This window comes from Sinocyclocheilus rhinocerous, unplaced genomic scaffold, assembly GCF_001515625.1.
Source record: "Sinocyclocheilus rhinocerous isolate Xijiao unplaced genomic scaffold, SAMN03320098_v1.1 scaffold263, whole genome shotgun sequence".
In the NCBI taxonomy this organism is placed as follows: domain Eukaryota; kingdom Metazoa; phylum Chordata; class Actinopteri; order Cypriniformes; family Cyprinidae; genus Sinocyclocheilus; species Sinocyclocheilus rhinocerous.
This window is the reverse complement of record NW_015645086.1, coordinates 1,568,084-1,591,080: the sequence shown is the minus strand read 5'-3', so window position 1 is coordinate 1,591,080 and position 22,997 is coordinate 1,568,084. Positions and strand designations below refer to the sequence as shown.

Sequence of the window (22,997 nt, the reverse complement as noted above, 5' to 3'; positions counted from 1 at the left end):
AGCTAAATGAGATATCCATACCAAAAATCTGGTACAAAAAGACATAAGGTGTATGTAAATAAAGACAGGGGTGAGAAAGATTTCAAAACTTCAGGTTGAGCTTGGAGCTGATGCAAACCTGAGAAATGCAGCCGAGAGTGAATTTCTATCATGCGAGGAATTAATGCTGCAATCACAGTTCATATTTGCCAGAGGACAAGAGGACGGAACTGTCTATTTCAGAAACACCATGTAATTACAAGCTTTGGTGATGCTGCAAATATTACAATATGTTATTAAAATATTGATGGGGAGTAATCTGAAACCACGTTGTCGCCTGCGGGTTTAACGCTACGTTGTGAGTTTATGTGAGGGCTTTACTGGTGCTGTGATTTCTGTCAACAGACCACAGCCGTCCAAAGAGACACACAGTCGCTGAGAAATGATCAATCCCTGTTCAGCGCAGAATACTAACAAGAGGTTTACAACACAAAAGCCCACCTTGGTGGAAAGGGAGGTCATTATGAAGGAAGTTGGAGAAAGCAGGTCTCTCTCTCTCTTTCACTCTCTACCTGAGGGGAAAATGTATATGGCAGCGCAGCCCCCCGGAGCAGCATCGGAGCTCGAGGGAAAAGCCAAGGAGCAATTTGGAGGCCCAAATAAAAACTAATCTCAAATTCAATACCATCTGACAAGCCAATGAATTCAGCCAGCTTACCTCAGCATGAATATCCAGCCACAGACAGGGCGCACAGGGTGAGAGAGGGAGGGAGGGAGGGAGGGAAAGGGTTTAGATGTTCGTGTGCCCTCCAATCCGTTTGATTCTGATTCAAGGGTTTTATTCATCAAATGAAAAAGCCAATCTTGGTAAGTTAAAATACACACCTGCACTCACCCACGCAAACAAATACACACACGCGCACACACAAACATAGAGCCCTGAAGAGTAGAGAACCATGAATTTAAGGGATTAAGTGTGGCATATTTGGGTAACTCTGTTGCTAACTGTAACAGACTTGCAGAAAGTTAATGAAATATATCACAATGGATCAATTATGCTGCATATTTATATGTATTTAAAAGTGTATTTTTGACTTTGGCCTTTTTCAAATTCAAAACAGTTTTCTTCAATCTTGTCCCTGAAAGACAAATCATGTATCAATTCTGTATCAAAAAACAGTCAAAACCACAATTTAATGATTGTTTAAATACATACCCTTGTCAAAAAGAAGTGCGCTAAACTGTATTGAATGTGCAGTTGTAGTGTACTTCAGATCCTAACCCTGTATGATACGCAATACGATATCAGTGAAGAAAAAAATTATTTGTGTTGTTTTTCTTGCTTAAAATGTATCTAGTTTTTAATGTATTACACATCTCATATTTAATAAAAAGTAACATTTCATAACCAGCTGTTGCTCTTAGGCAACATTGTACCATCGTGGATCACAAGCATAACCAAACCATCATATCAAGTATTCTTTAAAAAAAATGTACTTGCAGATGAGATATTAATTAAATAAAAGGCCTCTTAAGTGTACTTAAAGAGAGTTCACTTTCATGACTTTCTTAACACACTTAAGTACACTTTTAAAAAGTGTGCTTTTTAATAATGTCAAATTAAGTTTAACTGTAAAGTAAATTTTTAATCTTTGTTGTTGACTAGCATACTAAAGCACATGCAAAGTGCTTGATTTCATTAATAATAGTGTTATTCAACATTACATTTAAAGATAATATATTTTAAATGTACTTAATTGAAACTTTAGCATTTAAAATGTGTAATTACTGTACAAATATATATTTAAATGCATGACATACAAGTTTAGGTAGAAAATAAATTAAAGTATATTTTAGTTTAGCTTCCCAAAATGTAGTAAAATTCATACAGTATCTAATTCAGTCTGGCAGCTGTTGAGAAACAAAACATATGCATGTTTTGCATTTAAGCTGAATTAATCAACACTACGGATGTGTTAGTGCTTTCCTCTGATTGTGCTGTTTGTGTATTGTGTCTCTACTCCTCAATCAAAGCACATTTAATCAAGCACAATTATATCCTGCATCTATTATGTTCTACTGCAGTTACAATTACCTGCCGCCATATGCTCAAAAGATAGAAATTAAAGCAAACTGTTTAACTGGTGTAATTGTTCACTGGTTTTTAGTCAACTTTCGAAGAGACAAAGCAAATTAATGCATTTAGTGGCCATTAGAATGTCTATTTTCACATTTAGAGGTATTTATTTATTTATTTATGTATTTTTTACTTTCAAGAGTGTATCGAGTGCTGGCTGGCAATTATATCACACAGGTATCCAATAATCATTTCTAGTGGGTTTGCTGTTAGTTTGGAGTGGATGAATATCATTACCATTTCATAATGCTGTAAGATCTTCTTTTAGCAGTAATCAATTATTAACCATTAACTCAGTGGTTCCCAATCCTGGTCCCGGAGAACCCCCAGCACTGCACGTTTTTGGTGCCTCTCTTATCTGACACTCACATTTGAGGTCTTGGAGTCTTCACTAATGAGCTGATGAGTTGAATCAGGTGTGTTTGAATTGGGAGACATCTAAAATGTGCAGTGCTGGGGGTTCTCCAGGACCAGAATTGGGAACCACTGCATTAACTAAAAGGTTTTCAATCAAATGTCCAATTACATAAATGTATGTTTTCTCTAGCAGTTTTCAAACCTAGTTCAAAACTCCAATATTGTAATATTTACGCTTCAGCTGTTGTGTAAGCACAATAAATCCACACTTTGCATACATTCAGACAAGAGTCGACTATAAAACGAAGGTAAATTTAAAATGTTAGATGTTACGTGTGTTTTATATGCAACTTATTAATAACAATATCTTGGTTTTATGAATATTTTAATAAATTGTTTTGTACATGACTGATAATTGATTACCTCTCATTTTGCAGAAAAGCCAATAACGCAGGCTCCCATTATGACGTCTTAACCTAAATATAATAGTGTGACAACATGCCCCACTATTGGGTCAACACACCTGGCTACAATGTTTTTAAATGAACTGAACCTCTTTTCCTGAATAATTCCACAACCTGGTAGCGGAGAAAAGAGTGCTTGCAAAAATCACATGCAGCAGGAGTGAAGATCATGCAAAAGAGCAAACAGCCCTTTTTAAATCAAAGACTTAAAAGTGAGAGGATTAAGTCTGACCCTCCGAGTGACTGAAAGACAATGTAACTGCTTCATCAAAAAGAGATCAATAAAGGGGCTTTTGTGCATCCACTAGGCTAAATGAGAACATAATTGTGCTCTCCAATAAAATAATGGCTGGTAGATTCATTTGCACATTAACCTTTTCATGGCTCTCAAAGGGCTGGTTAAATTACATACTATCACATCTTTTCTCCAACTTTGACACAAAGCAAGGTGGTCGTTAAATCAAGAAGTCTGCCGCCATGGTATAATGCCCAGAGTATAGGAGGCACAGTTTAGTGACAATGGAAATATGTCTAATGTATATTCTACCCAAGATGGATGAGTATAAAGCCAAAGCATCAAATCCCATAATTAAAGATAGGAATAAAGTGTTGCCAAGGAGAACATAATGGCTCCTTCTCACCGCTGCCATAAATGCAAAAGCACCCATTCTCCAGTCTTCATATTATGTAATATATATTATTTAATATAAAACCACCACCTCATGGCCTGACTGTCACACATATTGTGTCTTTGCTCATCTCACCACTGCGCCCATCCGGAAGATTTGGATGGCTTTAGCATTCACAAACAAAGTGAAACCTTTAATTGGTTCCAGAAGATAAGAGACATCCTCTGAATGAGAGGTCTGCCCTTAATAGTAAATGACAAGGACAAATGTATGCCATAGAAACAGACAGGAAAGTCTATAGATGAGGTTATTAGGATGCCTACCTGAAAGGCATCCTATGAATAATTGCAGCACCAGCAGTTTCCATGACAACCTCATTTTAAATATTGGAGGTCAGCGAGAGCTCACATTCAGTTGAGGGTAAATAGAATGCCGTCTTTGTCCAAACTTGATCCTCTGTGCCCTGAAATCAAAAGACAAGATGAGAAGAGTTAGAAAGTTAGCCAGACTAAAGTAGCCATGTTCAGCAACATTTCCTAGCTGTGTGTCAGGTAAATTAGTTTGTTTCTTCATGAAAACAGATTTGGAGAAAATTTTGCATTACATCACTTGCTTACCAATGAATCATCTGCAGTTAAATGGGTGCCGTCAGAACGAGAGTCCAAACAGCTGATAAAAACATCACAATAATCCACAAGTAATCCACACCACTCCAGTACATCAATTAACATCTTGTGAAGGCCAAAATCTGCTTGTTTGTAAGAAACAAATCCATCATTAAGACGTTTTAACTGTATTGTATTAACTGCCAAAATACGAGTCCATAATCCATAATAACGCTTCCTCCAGTGAAAAAGTCCATCCCATGTTCTCATATCAAAATTCACTGACTTATTTCTTTTGAACTCTTTTAGACTGTTATCTCTTGTAAACATTGCTTGATCTCTGCATATTTCTCTCCTGATTCAGACGAGATGACTTTTTCACTGGAGAAAGTAATAATATGGATAGAGGAAGCAAGAGTTTGAAGTTAAAAACATCTTAATAATAATGGACTTCGCCTTAACAAGACATTAACTGATGGACTGGAGTCGTGTGGGTTACTTGTGGATTATTGTGATGTTTTTATCAGCTGTTTGGACTCTCATTCTGACAGCACCCATTCACTGCAGAGGATCCATTGGTGAGCAAGTGATGTAAGGCTAAATTTATCCAAATCGGTTCAGATGAAGAAACAAACTCCATCTTGGATGGCCTGAGTGTGAGTAAATTACCCACAAATTCACATTTTTGGGTGAACTATTCCTTTAATGTGAACATATAAAATTTAAAAAAAAAAGTTTTTGCATTTAGATCCATACACCTGTCAAACGGACTTTGAAAATTCTAAGCAATGTCTTAGAAATACTTTACTGCAGGTACTGTGAAAAATCTTGTTAATCTTTGATCATAAAAAATAAAGCTGACAGAGAGTGTGGCGTATCTACAATGATATTACTCACGGATATAATTAGAGTCTTTACTTAAATCAACCCTTTCTGCCAACATCACACAAGGCTTTTAGGAGGGTTAAGAACTTGGCCCGAGGTACAAATCCCCTTATGCCATTCTCTGGCCTTCACAACTCTGATCATCTGGAGGGGAGACTTCAGGCAACTGGCTCTCACACATCTGGTCTAACACAAGATTACTCAAGCGCTCCAGTACACACACAGTGAATTCACAAGTGTTTGCTCTTTTCTGTACAGTATATTCTTTGAAGGTGAAACTAAAATGAAGTTTATAAATCAGATTATGTAAGTACGACAGCAAAATTGCAAGTGTGGTATTAAACAATCATGCAAACAAGAAGTTAATAGAGTGCTGCAGTGATGATATACAGTATTTTTGTAGGCCAGCCTAAAAGTTAGCATCTCACTGGTTCAAACCTGCAGACAACAAGCTCTGTGACCAACAAAAGTTTGTGATTTTTAAACATTTTGTTTATCATGATAATCTTCACAAATTAACACAACTTAGATTAGTTTACCTGTTCATTGTGATGATGTTTAATGTCCCCTGGCAACTGTAGTCCCATTTAGCCATTTTTAGCAATAGCTTTTTTCAAACCAAATGAAAAAAATTACAAGGAGGTATTACTGATGTATATCTTATCATGAAATAAAACATAAAATATCTTGAGTATGAGTTAACCACAGACCTAATTTCAGGCATTTAAGCAAAAGCCCATTCAAAAAAGCCATTGACTTCAGGATGATGGAGCTGGAAGTGCTAAAATGCTAACTTTTTCTGGGTTTTTGCCAACAAAATACACAATCCCTGCAGTACTCTACATCAAGTATCTATGATAATTATACCAGCTGTTTTGTTTCATTTTGTTTTGCCAACAAAATAGTTCCAAAAGCAGGAAAAACATTGCATGTTATTGAGCAACATACACTAATATGGCCATGAATACAGACACACAGAGAGATACAGTGAACCATTCCAATAGAGATATTGCTTGTATTAGTTCAATAAACAAGAAGTTATTGTGCAAGTTAATAAAACATACATTTTAGAGACAGTATTACTAGTTCTCCTGAATGAATGAGCATTTTATGATGAACTGAATTGTTTGAGTGAGTGATTCAATAAGTTAATGGCTGCTTAGTTGTTGAATCTATCAAACTGTGTCCAAAATCGCACCCATACCCTTATATAATGCACTATTTGAGGGGATAGACATTTGTAGTGGTGTTCAAAACTGTAGTCGACACTAGTAAACTCATTTACTCCTACCTCAATAACGAGTGTACAACCAATGTACACTCAGCCACTTGAGAATACATGTATTGTAAGTGTCGTGCCGAATGCATTACCACGTCTCGCTAGAGGATGGCATCCACAGCACTTCTAGCACACTCAGTGTCCGAATTGGTGCACGTTTATGTTCACTCATTCAGTCGACTATATCAGTGAAGTAATGTAGGGAATAGGGACTGAGGGTATAGGGGATGATTTCGGATACATACATAGTTTTTTCAACAAATTGTTTAAGTGAACAATTCAATGACTCACTCATAAAGACACTTGGCAAAGTCACTTGTCACCAGCTACTGGTGCATCAATGTAACCTGCAGAAAGACTCTGTGTGAACTCTGAAAACAGTGAAAAGTCATGTGACTTTACTTTACGAAAATCCCTGACTTAAGGATTGAATACAATAACACATGAACAGATAGCAAGACAAATATTGATCAATGGATATGATCCATACTGTGTATGGTATATACAAATAGTGAATGAGCCGTAAACGTCACGTGACTGAAACACATCAGTGCTTTTCAATCAACTCTGCACTAATATGGCCATGAATACAGACACACAGAGAGATAGAGTGAACCATTCCAATAGAGATATTGCTTGTATTAGTTCAATAAACAAGAAGTTATTGTGCAAGTTAATAAAACATACATTTTAGAGACAGTATTACTAGTTCTCCTGAATGAATGAGCATTTTATGATGAACTGAATTGTTTGAGTGAGTGATTCAATAAGTTAATGGCTGCTTAGTTGTTGAATCTATCAAACTGTGTCCAAAATCGCACCCATACCCTTATATAATGCACTATTTGAGGGGATAGACATTTGTAGTGGTGTTCAAAACTGTAGTCGACACTAGTAAACTCATTTACTCCTACCTCAATAACGAGTGTACAACCAATGTACACTCAGCCACTTGAGAATACATGTATTGTAAGTGTCGTGCCGAATGCATTACCACGTCTCGCTAGAGGATGGCATCCACAGCACTTCTAGCACACTCAGTGTCCGAATTGGTGCACGTTTATGTTCACTCATTCAGTCGACTATATCAGTGAAGTAATGTAGGGAATAGGGACTGAGGGTATAGGGGATGATTTCGGATACATACATAGTTTTTTCAACAAATTGTTTAAGTGAACAATTCAATGACTCACTCATAAAGACACTTGGCAAAGTCACTTGTCACCAGCTACTGGTGCATCAATGTAACCTGTAGAAAGACTCTGTGTAAACTCTGAAAACAGTGAAAAGTCATGTGACTTTACGAAAATCCCTGACTTAAGGATTGAATACAATAACACATGAACAGATAGCAAGAAAAATATTGATCAATGGATATGATCCATACTGTGTATGGTATATACAAATAGTGAATGAGCCGTAAACGTCACGTGACTGAAACACATCAGTGCTTTTCAATCAACTCTGCCTCACCAATCAAATTCAAGGATGATATGTGATATTTTAATAGGTTTTGCTATCCCTGGTATAATTCCTAAAAGGATATTCTTGATTACATATGGCAACATTACTAATTATTTTACTAAAGCCCTTACAAGTGCAAGAGGTTAGGGCTGAAAATGGCCATGTTCAATGGGGCTTCACCTCACAATGGTCATCCAATAAGCAGGTGCTTTATGCAGCACAACACATTTGAATTTATTACCCATAGAAAAATCAAATACTTGAATGCTTACCAGACTTATTAGCAGAGACTGAAATGAAGGACATATTAAAACTAGTATTCAGCCAACAAGTGTCATGATAACCACACATCTTTACCTAACCTAGTGAAGTCTTTTGGGAGGACATCAGTAAAACATCCTTCATCAATCACATCCAAAGAAGTATATTCCCTGAGAGAGTTATCCATTAGCATTGCTATTGATCTCAGACAGTTGCAAATCATATGTTGCCAAAATCCTATTTTGCTAGAATACTTTGCTATTTTTCAGTAACTGTCAATGGAGACACATAAGGTTGCCAAATGCCATTTCCTAACAGCAGGGGTAAATTGACCAGGCCAAACTCTGACCCACTGTAAAAATGAAATACTTATGCATCCACACATTACAAATCTGTGCACAAAAAAACAAGAAAAAGCATCATTAACCATCTATTGCTTGTCCACATGAAATCAATAAATGGCTGTAACATAAACCTAGAAAATGACAGTATAACTATCACACGCCTTTGTAAAAACATGTCTTTACTATCAGGATCCATGCATTCCATTGGCCTTTTAAATGTTTGCTTTGTTTGTGTGATTGGCAGTTCATCCATTACGGCTTGTAGGTGCATTTCAAAGCTGTGAACATGACATACAATATATGTCTCGCTGCGGACCGAGTGCTCACAGCCAAAAATATGAGCTGAAAATTAAAATTTGAAATTTAATTTTTTTGTCCTTTAAATTCTGCTTGATGCCATAACTCTGCTTGATGCCATAATAAAAGGCAAAATATGCCATGTTTTATGCTTTAAAAATGGGGATCTGTCTGGAATATTTGCAGACATTCACATTTGCACTGCAATCGGACAAAAGAGAGCAAGAATAAGGCACAGAACTCCCATTTGTACACCACAAAAACACGCCTAAGAGCAAGACTCCGGAAAGCATGCAGTGACTGACTTTAAAGGAAATGCCGACGGTGAGATTCGCACGAAATGTACAGTATGCATGCTCTCTACTTTTTAAACATAAATGAGACAGACACCCACTCTTCCCAGATCTGGCACGATCTCGGCTAGAAAGTAACACTCTAAATCTTTTATCTGGTTCCCTTGACTTCACTTGATCCACAAACACCATCTTTGAGAAGAGTTTCTCTGCAAACCCAAGCATGATTTCACCTGTAGGTGACCAGCCCCTTTAGAGTGCAAAATGAACTGTGGTCTTGTTAAAACCTCAACTGACATGAACATTTGAGAGTAGCGGTTGACAACACGGTCGAGGAGCGTGTAAAAATTCTCCAGCTGGTATTGTGCACTCTGACTGAACTCTAATCTAGAGGGTGTGAATGAAAAATTAATGTTCAGCATCCAAAAGAGCCAAGAAACCACAGTTACAAGATTTATCTAGCTGGATATGACTGAATTTTGAATGAAGCACTACAGAGAATCTGCTGGTTTGCATTCACACTTCTATTCATATTATACCACTGATTCTTATTATACCACTGTCACTCATAGTTATAAACTTTTAATGAAGTCTATGGGTCAAGTATACAAGTAAACTTGCCCCATAGACTTCCATTGTAAGTTTATTTGCACCAGCACGATTTTTTGCTTGTTTTTACCAACGTAGGGATGAACTGAACGTATTTTTCTGTAGTATTCAACAGCATCTGTGGCACGGGACCCCGAATATTCCTTTATTCTCTCTGTTATGACAGAGGTGTGCGCACAGACTGAAACGATTCATGCAGTTTCTGACAAATATTATTTGGCTGTGAAATTGGTGGTGCAGAGATTTGAAGCACGCATCCAGCAGGTACGGCACATCTCACACCTCAGCCTCGACCTGCTGCATATAAACATCAGCTCTCTGTGACTCAACAAGCAATGCTGGGAGAAGGGGGAAATGTAATATGTCACAGAAGACAAGCCTTTCTCCTTGTCTCTTCCCCCTTGACTTGCATCAACACAGAAGGTGTGTGCAAGCAATCTGGCTTCCCTAATGATGCCTTCAGAAATCATCCAGTGTTTTTTTATTCTCTGACAAGCCAGCAGAGTGCAGCAAAAACTCTACCTCTAGTGCAAATTATTGCTATGTATGAATGAGTACTCAATTTTATTCTGGAATTTTATTCTTTCTTCAAAACAATGCCTGAATTGACTTGTGCTGTATATCAAGTCTCAAGAAAATAATACCAAACATGAAAAAATAAATACTTTTATTAGAGATTCTAATTATATGAAGATTAAAATGCAGATTTAACACCTAAACCATATAATGTCAAATGATTTATTATTTTTATTTTTAAGAAATGAGATGCATTGTCTTATGTGATTGCAATGCTGGATTTAATGTCACTGCTTCTCTAATCTTCAGAATAACTATGGGAGAGAGGTACATTGGCTGGAAAAGGCATTGCGAAAAACTTAAATCAAGCCCATTGTCAAGAAAAATACAACTTTGATATGAGAGAATCCTCTAGTGAAAGGAATCAATCTATTTCAGGAACATCTAATCAAAATGCAGCATGTTTGTCCATGAAGGAAGTCCATTTGACAATTAGCCAAACAAACAAACAAAGAAACAAACAATAAATAACCAATCCAATCCATATTGCTTCAAAAAGGGTTGTGAAGTTATTCTATTGCAATTACTCACATCATTAAAAGGATGGTTCCTCTCAACCCAAGTCTCTAGTGGCATCATAAACACAAGTGGAATAGTAATTTGGCAGACAGGATACATTTTTAATGAAATTCCACAAATATATTTCAGTGTTTTAGTGGTTAGATAGACTGGAACAGATTCCAACCAGTTCTTCCAAGTCCTATATTTTATCATTAATTCACAGATGGATAACTGAGAGAGGTCCATAAGCTGCAGCAGTGTCTGGACAGATGTTGATGAAGTTCACTGACCGAAAATGGTTGGGGGGAAAAGGAGAGTAGATAATCTAAGAATAGAGAATCTGTGTGGACTAATTATGCCAGTGGTTCTCAATTCCAGTCCTCGCGCATATTTTGCATGACTCTCTTATTTAACACACCTGATTCAGATTTCCAGCTCGTTAGAAGAGAGCTACTGTGCTCCGATTGACATATGGTCCCTACACAGTGTTCTTTGCTCCCTACTCTCTGAGCACGGGAAATCCGTTGACGTTTTCTTTACTTTGGAACATCCATTCACGGATTTGCGCTACGCCACGGCCTGCAGCATCTTCACACACCGACGAAACTTACTAGAGAAGTGTGAAGTGTGACTTACCACTGCAGATAAATACAATTTAAATTCACGTCTCGCACACTTTAATGCCCTTTGAATGGAACATACAGCATACGCTCCCTTCGAACTGGAATCATGGTGGAATATCCTGTGATGTCCACAGGGCACTTATACGGTCAAATAGAACAAACGTCTGGAGTGATAATCGAGACATAATGTGCAGAGCGGTGGTACGCGAGGACTGGAATTGACAACCACTGAATTATGCAATATTAATGAAACTAAATGAGGAATGTAGACGTAATTTTTAATCTGAATGATGAGTTTGCAACAGCAAAAATAAAGGTTCCTCAATGGTTCTTGAGTCGGTTATGTGGTTCTTTGAAGATTAAAACAGCTCTTCAGAGCAATTTTGGTTATAGGCTCTTTATATAGATGGTTTTCTAAAGAATATAGAATCAAAACTACTTTATGGAGCTTGGAATGATGTTATGAATGTATGTACCATCAGACTGTAAAAACCTTTCTGATTCTATTTGCAACCTTTATTTTTAAGACTAGAGCCAATTAGGAAAATGTTCACTAATGTGAAAAAACAAAACACACACACACACACACAAAAACATTCACTAACATAACCACACATCTAAAAACATTTATCTGTTTTATAATCTGCTTCTATGAACGGTCTACCAAAATCTTAACTCTTGTAAATATAAAAATGACAAACATTTCTCACAGCCCATAACACAACAGGCTGCAGAAAAATATCTCAACTAAATATAAAGCGTCATGTATCTCTTCTTCTTCTTTTAAAAAGCCCTAAACTATTAGTGTTGTTTCCGTCTCAAACTCGTTTACCTGCTTGACTTCCCACAGTTTTCAGCCTCTTCGCGTCTGCCACTATAACAGCAGCATCTCTCTAGCCATTCCACAATGCCAGAGACGAGACGACCGCTTTTCACAGGTGCAACTGCCACAGAGGAATTCTTTCTGCTTTTTTCTGCCTCTGGAAATCCCAGATACTCCTTAAAAGACAGTAAAATGCGCTGATGATACCCCGCTGGATTACTGTGCGGCAAATGAGAAGTAAAGTAAACGCGTTACGCATGGAGTATTCTCAGTTCAGCCTCACAGACAGAGGTGAATGCGCGGATCCACTCCACACTGCGCCACACGTCAACGTCTGTGGAGCCGCTCGCGCTCACATCCCCGCTGTGACGTAACACTAACTTCACATCACTTGATCTGCTGTCAGTTCATCAGCACAGATGAAAGAAAACACCGCTTCCCGTGGAAAGAGAGTGGGAGGGATATAAAAAGACTTTCTGAGTAGTAAAAAGTGTTAGAAGATCCATCAATAATGGATTAAAAACATGATATCAGGTTTAAAATTTCCTCAGTGTTTGAGACCTGTGCTAATATGCGCATTCCTTATTGGGTAAAACTTGGGGGAAGTGCCTGCTAAACTGAGCAGTATTATTCTCCTTTAAAAGAAGAAGAAGAAAAAACATTTAGAAAGCCTATTCATTTTAAAGTATCTCATGAATTAATGAGAAAATAAAATATCCCTCAGCGTTGGGCAAAATCCACAACTGAAGAATTGGCTCCTTTTCAATTCATGAGTGTAAATTTGAATTGAATTGGCCCACATGAGAGTGGATTGAGGATTTTTTTGAAGGTTATGCAATAAGACTTAAATAATTATATTATTAATTATGCCTATTTATTTCCTGATATGTTGAATAACTAAGCTCAGTCCTTCAAAACAATTATCACAGCTGTTTATTTAGCTGTATATATATATATATATATATATATATAAAGCACTGAATAGAAATCTGCTTGCATTCACACTTCTATTCATAAACCACTGACTCCGTAACTTACATACTTATAGATATCAACTTATTGAGCCTTATTCAATGCTTAATTATTTTATTATATAATAATAATTAAATATAAGCAATAAGGCTCACGGCTATGCTGTATTATGAAAGTCACTCAGCTATGTGGGGGGAAACTATACTTTGAATTGCATTCCATTTTAAATCTACTTTCAAAATACAGTTCTGCATTCTGAATGCATCCTCACTTCAATTTCAGGAATACACTGATATTAAACATGCCATCAGAGATCAAAATCAGAGGCTGTCTCAGCCTTTTAGCAGCTATTCCTCGACTTCACGCCTTTCCATTCTCATTTAGGCCTGCTTAATCAGTGTGTCATGTTTCATTACAGAGAAGTGAAATGTCACATTTTGTTAAAAGTTACAAAAAACATTCCAAGATGGCTCTGTTGAGATGAGCAATTGTTGGAGGTCTTTATTGTATTATTTTCTTCAGACATTAAAGTCAGAAACCACACCGCACACATTGTTTGTCAGTTACTAATAAAAGTATTTTAGTAAAATTGTGAATGAATTCAAAAGTTAAAATGTGTAAAACTGAGTACTATACATTTATTAGTACAGTAGTTGAAAGTTTTGTCAAAATAGTTAATAATAAACAAAGGGCAAGAAATGTTTAGAACGGTTTGAATTTTGTTTGAACTGTACTGAATCTTTGGAAATCTGCGGAATCTTCTACAGAGTTCTGTTTGTGCAGATTCCACATGGGCCTGCTAATGACTCTTAACCTCGGAGCTGTGTCTTTGAAAAGGGGATATATAGCTCATGGTTTTTAAGTCATATAGCATCACTAGAATTATTTACGTTTATATAAAATGTTATAGATTTTGCATTATGCATTCCAAAAGTCTGGAAGCTTGAATTTCTATAAATAGCAGCTTCAGCAATGTTTATCAATGTTTATCAGTCAGCTGAAACCGCAGTTAAAGATCAAAATATATCACAATATCTTTTATAAAAGCAAATAAAAGAACTTCCCTGAGGATAGTCTACAGATCATGTCAGCACTCAGCACAAGGTTGAAGCACTTCACAACATGACATAATCTTACACCACTTTAATGCATTCATTACATTGAATAAGGTCCTTTTTGACGGTGAATACATAGTTTTTATGTCATTGAAACAAAATGTACTCACAATATGACTGCAATTTCTTTTTCATTTTGTCAAACATGGTGGCTTTCAAAAGGCTTTCCTTCAGGAACAAGTAGCTTTCTTTCTTTTTTTCTTTCTATTTAACCAGTATCAACATTTAGTTCTATATAAATAGTTGTCACTTGTTGTATTGTACTGAAGAACGTGTGTCGGGGAGGTTTCAGAAGGCTGTGAGGATCCCTGTCATTATCTGACACTTGTTGAAATCAGTATTTTTATGTATGTTGTAATATACTGGCAGCAGTGTAACGTGGCGACAGGGACGAGAGACGGTCAGATCCATTTGCATAGCTTTATTTATAAACATGGTCAGAAACAGGCAGGGTCGAAACACCAGCAAACAGGTATGGCACAGGCGAGACAAAAGAATAATCCAAGGACAGACTTGATCAGGCTCCGGCGAACAATATCCAATAGGGCAAGGCAAACGGGTAATCCAACAGACAAACAATAATCCATGCGAGGTGCAAACAGAGTCCAAACAACAAGACGATAGAGAATTCCAAGACAGGCAGAAGATCAGTAAACAGGCAACAGGGCAACACGACGTGACTAGACTTAGACTGGAAACTAGAACTGGGAACTGGCTCCGTAGAGCAGCTATCACTAGGTGAGCGATAAACGCAATACAATACTCGCGATCAGAACAGAGGAAGTCCCAGGCTTATAAAGCATGTCAGATTGGTTGCAGCTGTGTGTGTGTAATTGGTGCAATGGATGATGGGAACTGCAGTCCAGAGTGATATGCAACAGTCTGTGTAGTGTGATGCTGCGTTCAAGTCCTCCTGGGACGTTCGTACTTACGAGTTGACAAGTCGTAATTACGACGTCAGGTGCGTTCAAGTCAGTTTAGTCGGCACAAGATGGCGGTGTACCTTCTTTTAATAAATTACAAGAAAATACAACAGGGTCTGTTAACTCTGCTATTTGGATTTCATTAACTAGCTGCGTAACAAGAACATGACCAATTTAAGTTTATAGGAAAACTAAATTATCAATTTAAGCAAACTTGTCACTGACAACCCACTAAACTATCAATTTAAACAAAAATTTACTGTCAACTACAGACGTTGCATCCATCGACTCCGCCATGTTTCTTCATTGACACGCCCCCAAATCGGAAACTCGGGGCTTAAATAAAATTTCGAGTTTCCCACTTGTAATAACGACTATGTGATTTATAAACATGGTCAGAAACAGGCAGGGTCGAAACACCAGCAAACAGGTATGGCACAGGCGAGACAAAAGAATAATCCAAGGACAGACTTGATCAGGCTCCGGCGAACAATATCCAATAGGGCAAGGCAAACGGGTAATCCAACAGACAAACAATAATCCATGCAAGGTGCAAACAGAGTCCAAACAACAAGACGATAGAGAATTCCAAGACAGGCAGAAGATCAGTAAACAGGCAACAGGGCAACACGACGTGACTAGACTTAGACTGGAAACTAGAACTGGGAACTGGCTCCGTAGAGCAGCTATCACTAGGTGAGCGATAAACGCAATACAATACTCGCGATCAGAACAGTGGTGGCGTTCATGTGCGTTCAACTCGTAAATACGATCTATCCGACACGACTTGAACGCACCATTCGAGTCAATGTAACTGAAGAGTGACCTCTGGTGGCAAGTGGATAGAAGTCCATGGGCAGGATTCGTGACAAGCAGTGTGGGGGAAGCATCATGCTAAAACAAGTATGTACAGTTAGAGATGGCACATTATTAGAAGTATGTATGTATGTTTTAAACAAAATGGTTAAAGGAATATTCCAAATAGGTAGCATTATATATGCATTACTGAAGACTCAAACACCCACCCTACTGTGGAGGGTTTCAACTGTCTATCATTCAGTTTTAAAATCATTGTGGTGCCTTTTACACTGTCAGCTTGTCATTCTCCAAACCAAAAAGGTTCAAATCTTAAACAAACTGTGAAAACCATCAGCTCCAAATAGAATGGACTGACAAGTACTTGTTCATGCAAGCTACAGTAGTTCTCAACCAATGTGTTTATTATGTAACCACACCAAGCTGTAGAGAAGAAGTTCAATATGAAGAGGCAATGTGCAGCTCTGGCATCAGTCTGATTTAGCCTCTTTGTTATGAACCAGGTTTGAAAGCACTTTTTGGTTGATTTTGTAATTGCTTGTCATGTTTTGTCTCAGGTTTAACTGTATTTTTGGAACAAGCCCTACAGTAGCAGTTCATTCACACTAATGAATCACTGACTATCATCAATATCATCCATTATTATGCAATTATTTAAAAATGGGCTTTTATGAGATGTGTTATTCTTGAAATTGAATGATTCCTGAAGGTAATGAGGAATAGATAGCAGTGAGGAGTGCACTGGAAGACAATGACTTCAGTTCCATTTAAAATAATTATCTTAATGAATATGTCGTGAATTGCATGAGAATTACTTCTGGTGATCCATATCAAAAAGCACACACACTCAACATTGCATCACACTGCACCTTTGCAAAAGTATGAGAAGTTTTACTGTAGCTGCTATGCTTTGCCTCTCTCTTCCTCTTAGTTTACCTCCCCACTGATATGTGTCCACAAGTTAAATCTATACTCTACATATCTGTTTAAGTCTTTGAGGCTGTCATGCTATGTACCTTGGCCTCTTTTTCCACCAGGTCTAAATCCAGGTATCAGAGGGCTGGAGTGATGTTTGAGAAGCAGGGTGATAAGGCAGGCCTTTCATAGCGCTGACCCCTCCTTCAGACTGAACGTCTGTAGCTGCCTTTGAATAATTCACTCAGAGAGACCCTCAACTCCTGCTGATAAAACCCTTGTTCAACAGTGTTGATTTCCTCCCTCATCTATCTTTCTGGTGCTGTAGAGATGATAGATAGATAGATAGATAGATAGATAGATAGATAGACAGACAGACAGACAGACAGACAGATAGATATTTTTAGTCTGAATCACATTTGAAAAATTATTTAAAATCAGCAGCTAATTTGTTTAGCTAATTCATCGGTTATACTGTAACAATATACACATATAAAATGTCTAAATAAAAAAAAAGAAACATGCACATGCCTGCGCAGTTTTCTGAAAGCTCCAAAGCCTTGAAACCAGCTCTTCCTGGTCGATGTTTTGAAAAAAGTCAAGGTGAGTTAATATTCTTCATAATCCTTGCATCTGTGAATGTTCAAAGTGAGAGCTGCACAGACTTTCTTTTAACATGTGTATTCTTTGTGAAGAAATATAGAACAGATCTGCTTTTTGAAATGCAGAGTTTTCTGCTTTAAATCAGGCGGTTATCAAACAATGACCGTTGAGGCAGGAGCTTTCAAATGAATCTCCACATGCTCCTTGGCCACAGGGCTGGGATAGCCTACCTGGCACTCAGCCATTGTGACCAAAAGCACTGCAGGAACATTATGTTTAAAAAGGTTTTGAAAAATCCGATAGAATGCTGAACACTCAGACACCCACTGAAGAAAAATTGCAACAACTGTTTAAGGAAATTCAATACTATGTTTTTTCACTAAATATGGTTTAAATGACTCAGAACTGCAGAAAGTTTGGCAGGAACTCATTTACAAATTGAATCTCCCTGCATGCCAAAGTCAAACAATATGGTCACTGCCTAGTGACACCACTGCTGACAGTTTTTATTTATTTATTGAATTTAGCAATCTTCCAAGTGTATGTGACTACTTTCCCCCCACTATTCTCAACATGTTAGTACTAGATAAAAAAAAATTAAAATACAAATAAATAAAGCTGCATAAATACAAACTGAATGTTGCAAAAATGCAATGGTGGGCCATAGTGGTCAACAATTTTCATGCCATTCAGAGCATTCAGTAAATCATACATAATGTAACGAATCATCCACTGAAGGCGAGAGTAGTGAAGAACCCAAGTGCAGTTTATTTACAGTGTGATCCAAACATCCAAACAATAATCCGAGACTTGACTTGACATGAACAGACTTGACGAGGCATGAACAGACTTGACATGAACAGACTACACTCACCAACAGCGGGATAAATACATTCAATACACGACGACAGACAATGGCAACATGATGGCTACTTATAGGAAACAAGAGGGTCACATGACAAGAACAAACCAATGGGAAACAAGACACATGACTAAAACAACCAATCAGAACATGACACATACACAAGGCTGAGATACATGAGGGCAAGGGAAGTATGACACAAACAGCATAAAACAATTACAAAATAAAAGACATGGAAACATGAACAAGACAAAACCCAAACACCACATTACACATAAATATTCCAAATTATTTTCAATAAAGTCTAATGAAACTTTATAGAGTCTCAGAGGCGTTTTAGTGCAGGGATTTATAGAGGTCAAAGCAACTGCACTGCAGTCCGATATAAATATACATTTCAGATACTTTGCAGGGGGTCAGTGATGTGTAGGAATATTCCAGAATCATGAAACTTCAGAGAGTGTCAGATGACTCCTCTGACATGAATATATAATTTTTTTCAGGCTCCTGGCTTGCTGAGAAGGACTCTCAAGAAAGTCAAAACTTATGTTTGTACTTCATTACTACCTTGAGATTGCATTGTTGCAATGTTTTCCCTCAAAAAATGTGTATAAACATTGCTTTTTATAACCAGTTTCTAAAAACATAACACAAGGGGAAATAAAGAAAATACATCCTCAATATCAGTGCTTGGTCTCCGAGGGTTAGGCGTCTGAGAAGCATTTATAAATAAACTTCCAAACTGTATATGTATCTGTATGAATGACAATTAAAAAATATATATTAAATTCATTTGCATGTGTATAATGTATTTATACTTATGTAGTGTGTGTGTGCACACACAAAACACTATATGTCATATTGTAAAAGTACTGTTGGAAAATAACAAACAGAAAGTCATTATTTACCAGTTAGTCATTAGTCATCAGTAATCAAAACAAAGAAAGTCAAATCAAACACAATATTGTCAATCATTCTATTCTTGTAAAACGAAAGAGAAGATTCAAAACTTGCCTTCACTGTCATGGAACACGATTATAACAACAATATGCTTCTTAAACTTATCCATCTCGATTAATATTCTCTGATGCCCTATTAATAACCTCTGCCAGTGAGGCTCATAGAAAGATTATTACATCTTACATTACGCACCTGTGTAAACACTTATTCATTAGAGTGAAAAACATTAATTAGCCCTGAGGAAACATTACATGGAGCATCTATTTTAATCAGAGCATGTTGGTTGCAAAAATATGAGATATTAAAAACACCTGCACTCAACAACAATAAGGTTCCCTAGGTATACAGTATGACTATCAATTGTCATGTGTCAGCACTTCAAAAACAAGCAGAAAAAGGCGTATCCACATTTCTTTCACCTTAAACAATATGTGCACAGCAAGACTGATTTCACTAAAGACTTGAAAATAAGAATAATACAATCTGCAAATGTTCCCCTTGTTAGTCATAGAGAATGCAAGGCTGACTTACGCATGAGATGCATGATTATATTGGGAATAAAATAAGTCTATCAGGATATAAGAGGGTTGGTGGAAGTAAACTAAGCTACTATAGCTTGTATAATTTACTTTGAAGGTGCATTGCTCACCTTGTAGTCTTCAAGGAAATGTTCAATCTTATATTAGATAATTCACTGTAATACCCAAAGGCATTTTGATCCGGAAAATAAATCTAGTATCGTCCTAGCATTATGCCATTACATAAAAAGTCGGTGGTTTATGTAAGGGGTTGACAGTAAGAGGCACCAAGGCTTTGCCATTGATTTTTATGTTGTGTTCTGTGTGGCTGAATTAGGCGGCTTCACAGCATGATGGAGTTGGAAGGGGCTGGAGTGGAGGGCTGCAGAGGCGACTGAAGGGAAAGGGAATATAGATGGCACAGAAATGACATTTTCGGCCTTCTCTCCAAATGAAGCCACCATCTGCCACTTATTTGACAATTTCAAATTTAATTAAAGAGAATCCCTTTTCCTACTTCGCAGCCGAATAAAGCTGATTCAAAAAACTAAGCTAGAGGTATGTAATGGCAGCACCATGATGCCCATTGTTTAACCAGAGCGAGGAGATATCAGGTTTTCATGCAAATCAGAATGAAAGACAGGGACATCTACAGCATGATATACAATTACAGTCATAATCATGTCCAAAAACTGAATTTAGAGGGAATAATGGATCGTTTGACTCATAGTGTGAGAGAACAGCTCAGTGTGACTCTAATGGCAGCACTGAGCTTGGTGGACATCTTTCCACTAGATGAAACTTCTCACACTCACGACTTTCTGTATTATAATTAAAGGGATAGTTCACCCAAAAATGAAAATACAGTCAAAGGAGAAAATTGAGGGAAAATATCCTGTTTGAACTCGTTCATATAATGGCAGTGTATAGCAACCAGCCTCAAAAAGCAGAGCCGGCCCAAGGCATAAGCGAATTAAGAGGCTGCTTAGTGCCCATGTGGCCACCAGGTGGCCCCCCCAAGAGTACATGAAATATATTATTTTGATATATTATGTGATGGATAATGGTAATTATACAAAAAAAAGCAATATTAAATAATTAAATAATCTATACATATCATATTTTTTTCCATAGCGACACGTCATGCAGGCACAATAGCGCTGTATGACAGATGTATGACTTTTATTTTGTTTTTACTTTTTTATTCAGAATATCCACAGAATATCAACTTGTTAACTATATTATGAACTACAGCTTATTCTGATTGTCAAATATGTGTAAATTGTCATTTAAACAACCTTAATGACCATGTTTGTTGATCTATAATGCGTGCTTGGCCTGGGCCTGGCTGACTAGTCAATTGGTATAGCCAAGGTAGGGTATCTTCTTGTTTTAGGGAAGTTCATGTTTAATTAAACATCTGTAAATTGCCTTGACATCTTAATATATTATAATATTTTACTTAGCTAGTTTTTGATTAAAGGTTCCCCTTCAGGAACTCGAGCTGCGTCGGAAACGCTATGGGAACGCCCCCAGCGTGACCACGCTCTGCTAGCACTCTCACCCCGCACTTTCACGAAGTGTGTGGATGCTGCTCTAGCTCCACTGCGGCTCCAGGGCATCCGCATACTAAATTATATCAACGATTGGTTGATTTTGGCTCAATCAGAGCAGACGGTGGTTCGACATCGAGATGTCGTTCTCGCCCATATGTTCCCCTTCAGGAACTCGAGCTGCGTCGGAAACGCTATGGGAACGCCCCCAGCGTGACCACGCTCTGAATCACATGTGTAATCAGTCCATTGGAAGGGTGAGACGTCATAGGCGGGTGACATAGCGACCAGGAAGCTATAAAAGCACGTGAGGTGGACTCGGCGTCAGCTTTTCTGTCATTCAGCGAAGCACTCTGTGTTGTGTCAGTTGCATTTTATGTTCTGTGAGTCTTATTTACTGTTGTTTGTCAAGTTGCACAATCAGTACATATAAGCTCAATATGGCAAAAAAGGCTGAGGGTAAAACAAAGCATCTGGGCGAAAGCAGATCATGTTATAGGTTGTGTGTTCCTCCCTGCCCATGCTACATCACGAGCGGGGATACACACAGTCTGTGCGTGGTCTGCTTGGGAGCGAAGCACACTGAGTCTGCTCTCGAGGGATTGTGAGCGGCTTCCGAAGTACACCAGAGACCAGTCTCGAGAGGCTGGATCCCTTAGGCGATGCCTACGTGCCTTGGACATGTGGAGGAAACCTTGGTTCTTGTCTCAGGGCCCGGTGCTGGGAGCTCCTTGTCGCCGCGTAACGCTAGCGACAGATGCGTCCCTCACCGGCTGGGGTGCGGTCATGAGTGGCCATCCTGCCCACGGTCTGTGGAGCGATTGCCATCTCACCTGGCACATCTACTGCCTGGAGATGCTGGCCGTATTTCGAGCTTTAAAGCACTTCCTCCCGGACCTAAGAGATCACCATGTGCTGGTGCGCACCGATAACACAGCGGTGGTCTCTTATATCAACCACCAGGGAGGTCTGCATTTTGGCCAGGCTCAGGTGGACTTGTTTGCGACTCATATGATATCGCACTGTCCCCTCTGGTTCTCTCTGACTCATCCAGCTCCACTGGGGCTGGATGCCATGGTACAGACATGACCGAGGCTTCGTCTGTACGCCTTTCCCCCGATCGTTCTGCTCCCAGGAGTTCTGGAGAGAGTGCGCCGGGACGGGGTCCATCTGCTGCTAGTAGCCCCATTCTGGCCGCGCCGAGTATGGTTCTCGGACCTGATTTCCCTTCTCGACGGCTCTCCAACAGAGATTCCCTTCAGGAGGGATCTCCTCTCACAGGCGAAGGGTACGATTCTCCACCCCCGCCCGGAGCTGTGGAAGTTACGGGTGTGGACTCTGAGGGGGCACAACTCGTAGCTTCCGGTCTCTCAACCGAGGTTGTTGAGACCATCCTCCAATCCAGAGCTCCCTATACGAGGAAACTGTATGCCTTGAAGTGGAAACTTTTCACTTCTTAGTGCGGAGATCGCCAGCTGGACCCAGTTAACTGCCCGGTTGGTACAGTACTGGAGGTCCTGCAGGCCCGTCTCTCTGCAGGGTTGACCCACTCCACCCTGAAGGTCTATGTGGCGGCTATTGCGGCCTACCACGCCCCTCTTGGTGGCATTTCAGTGGGGAGACACCCCCTGGTT

The 22,997-nt window shown here is 38.5% G+C and overlaps 1 protein-coding gene across 1 annotated transcript in view; it reads right to left on the bottom strand.

The window, feature by feature from the left end:
- cntn3a.1 (contactin 3a, tandem duplicate 1) overlaps window positions 1–12,440 on the bottom strand; it is a 64,974-nt gene extending 52,534 nt beyond the window's left edge. Inside the window, exons 1-2 of the mRNA XM_016509141.1 lie at window positions 12,136–12,440; window positions 3,890–4,029 (exon numbers count right to left, since the gene is read on the bottom strand). Of these exons, the coding sequence (XP_016364627.1) occupies window positions 3,890–3,944 (55 nt within the window). The 5' untranslated portion in view covers window positions 3,945–4,029; window positions 12,136–12,440. The remainder of the gene's footprint in view (window positions 1–3,889; window positions 4,030–12,135) is intronic.
- Window positions 12,441–22,997: the final 10,557 nt, after the last annotated feature.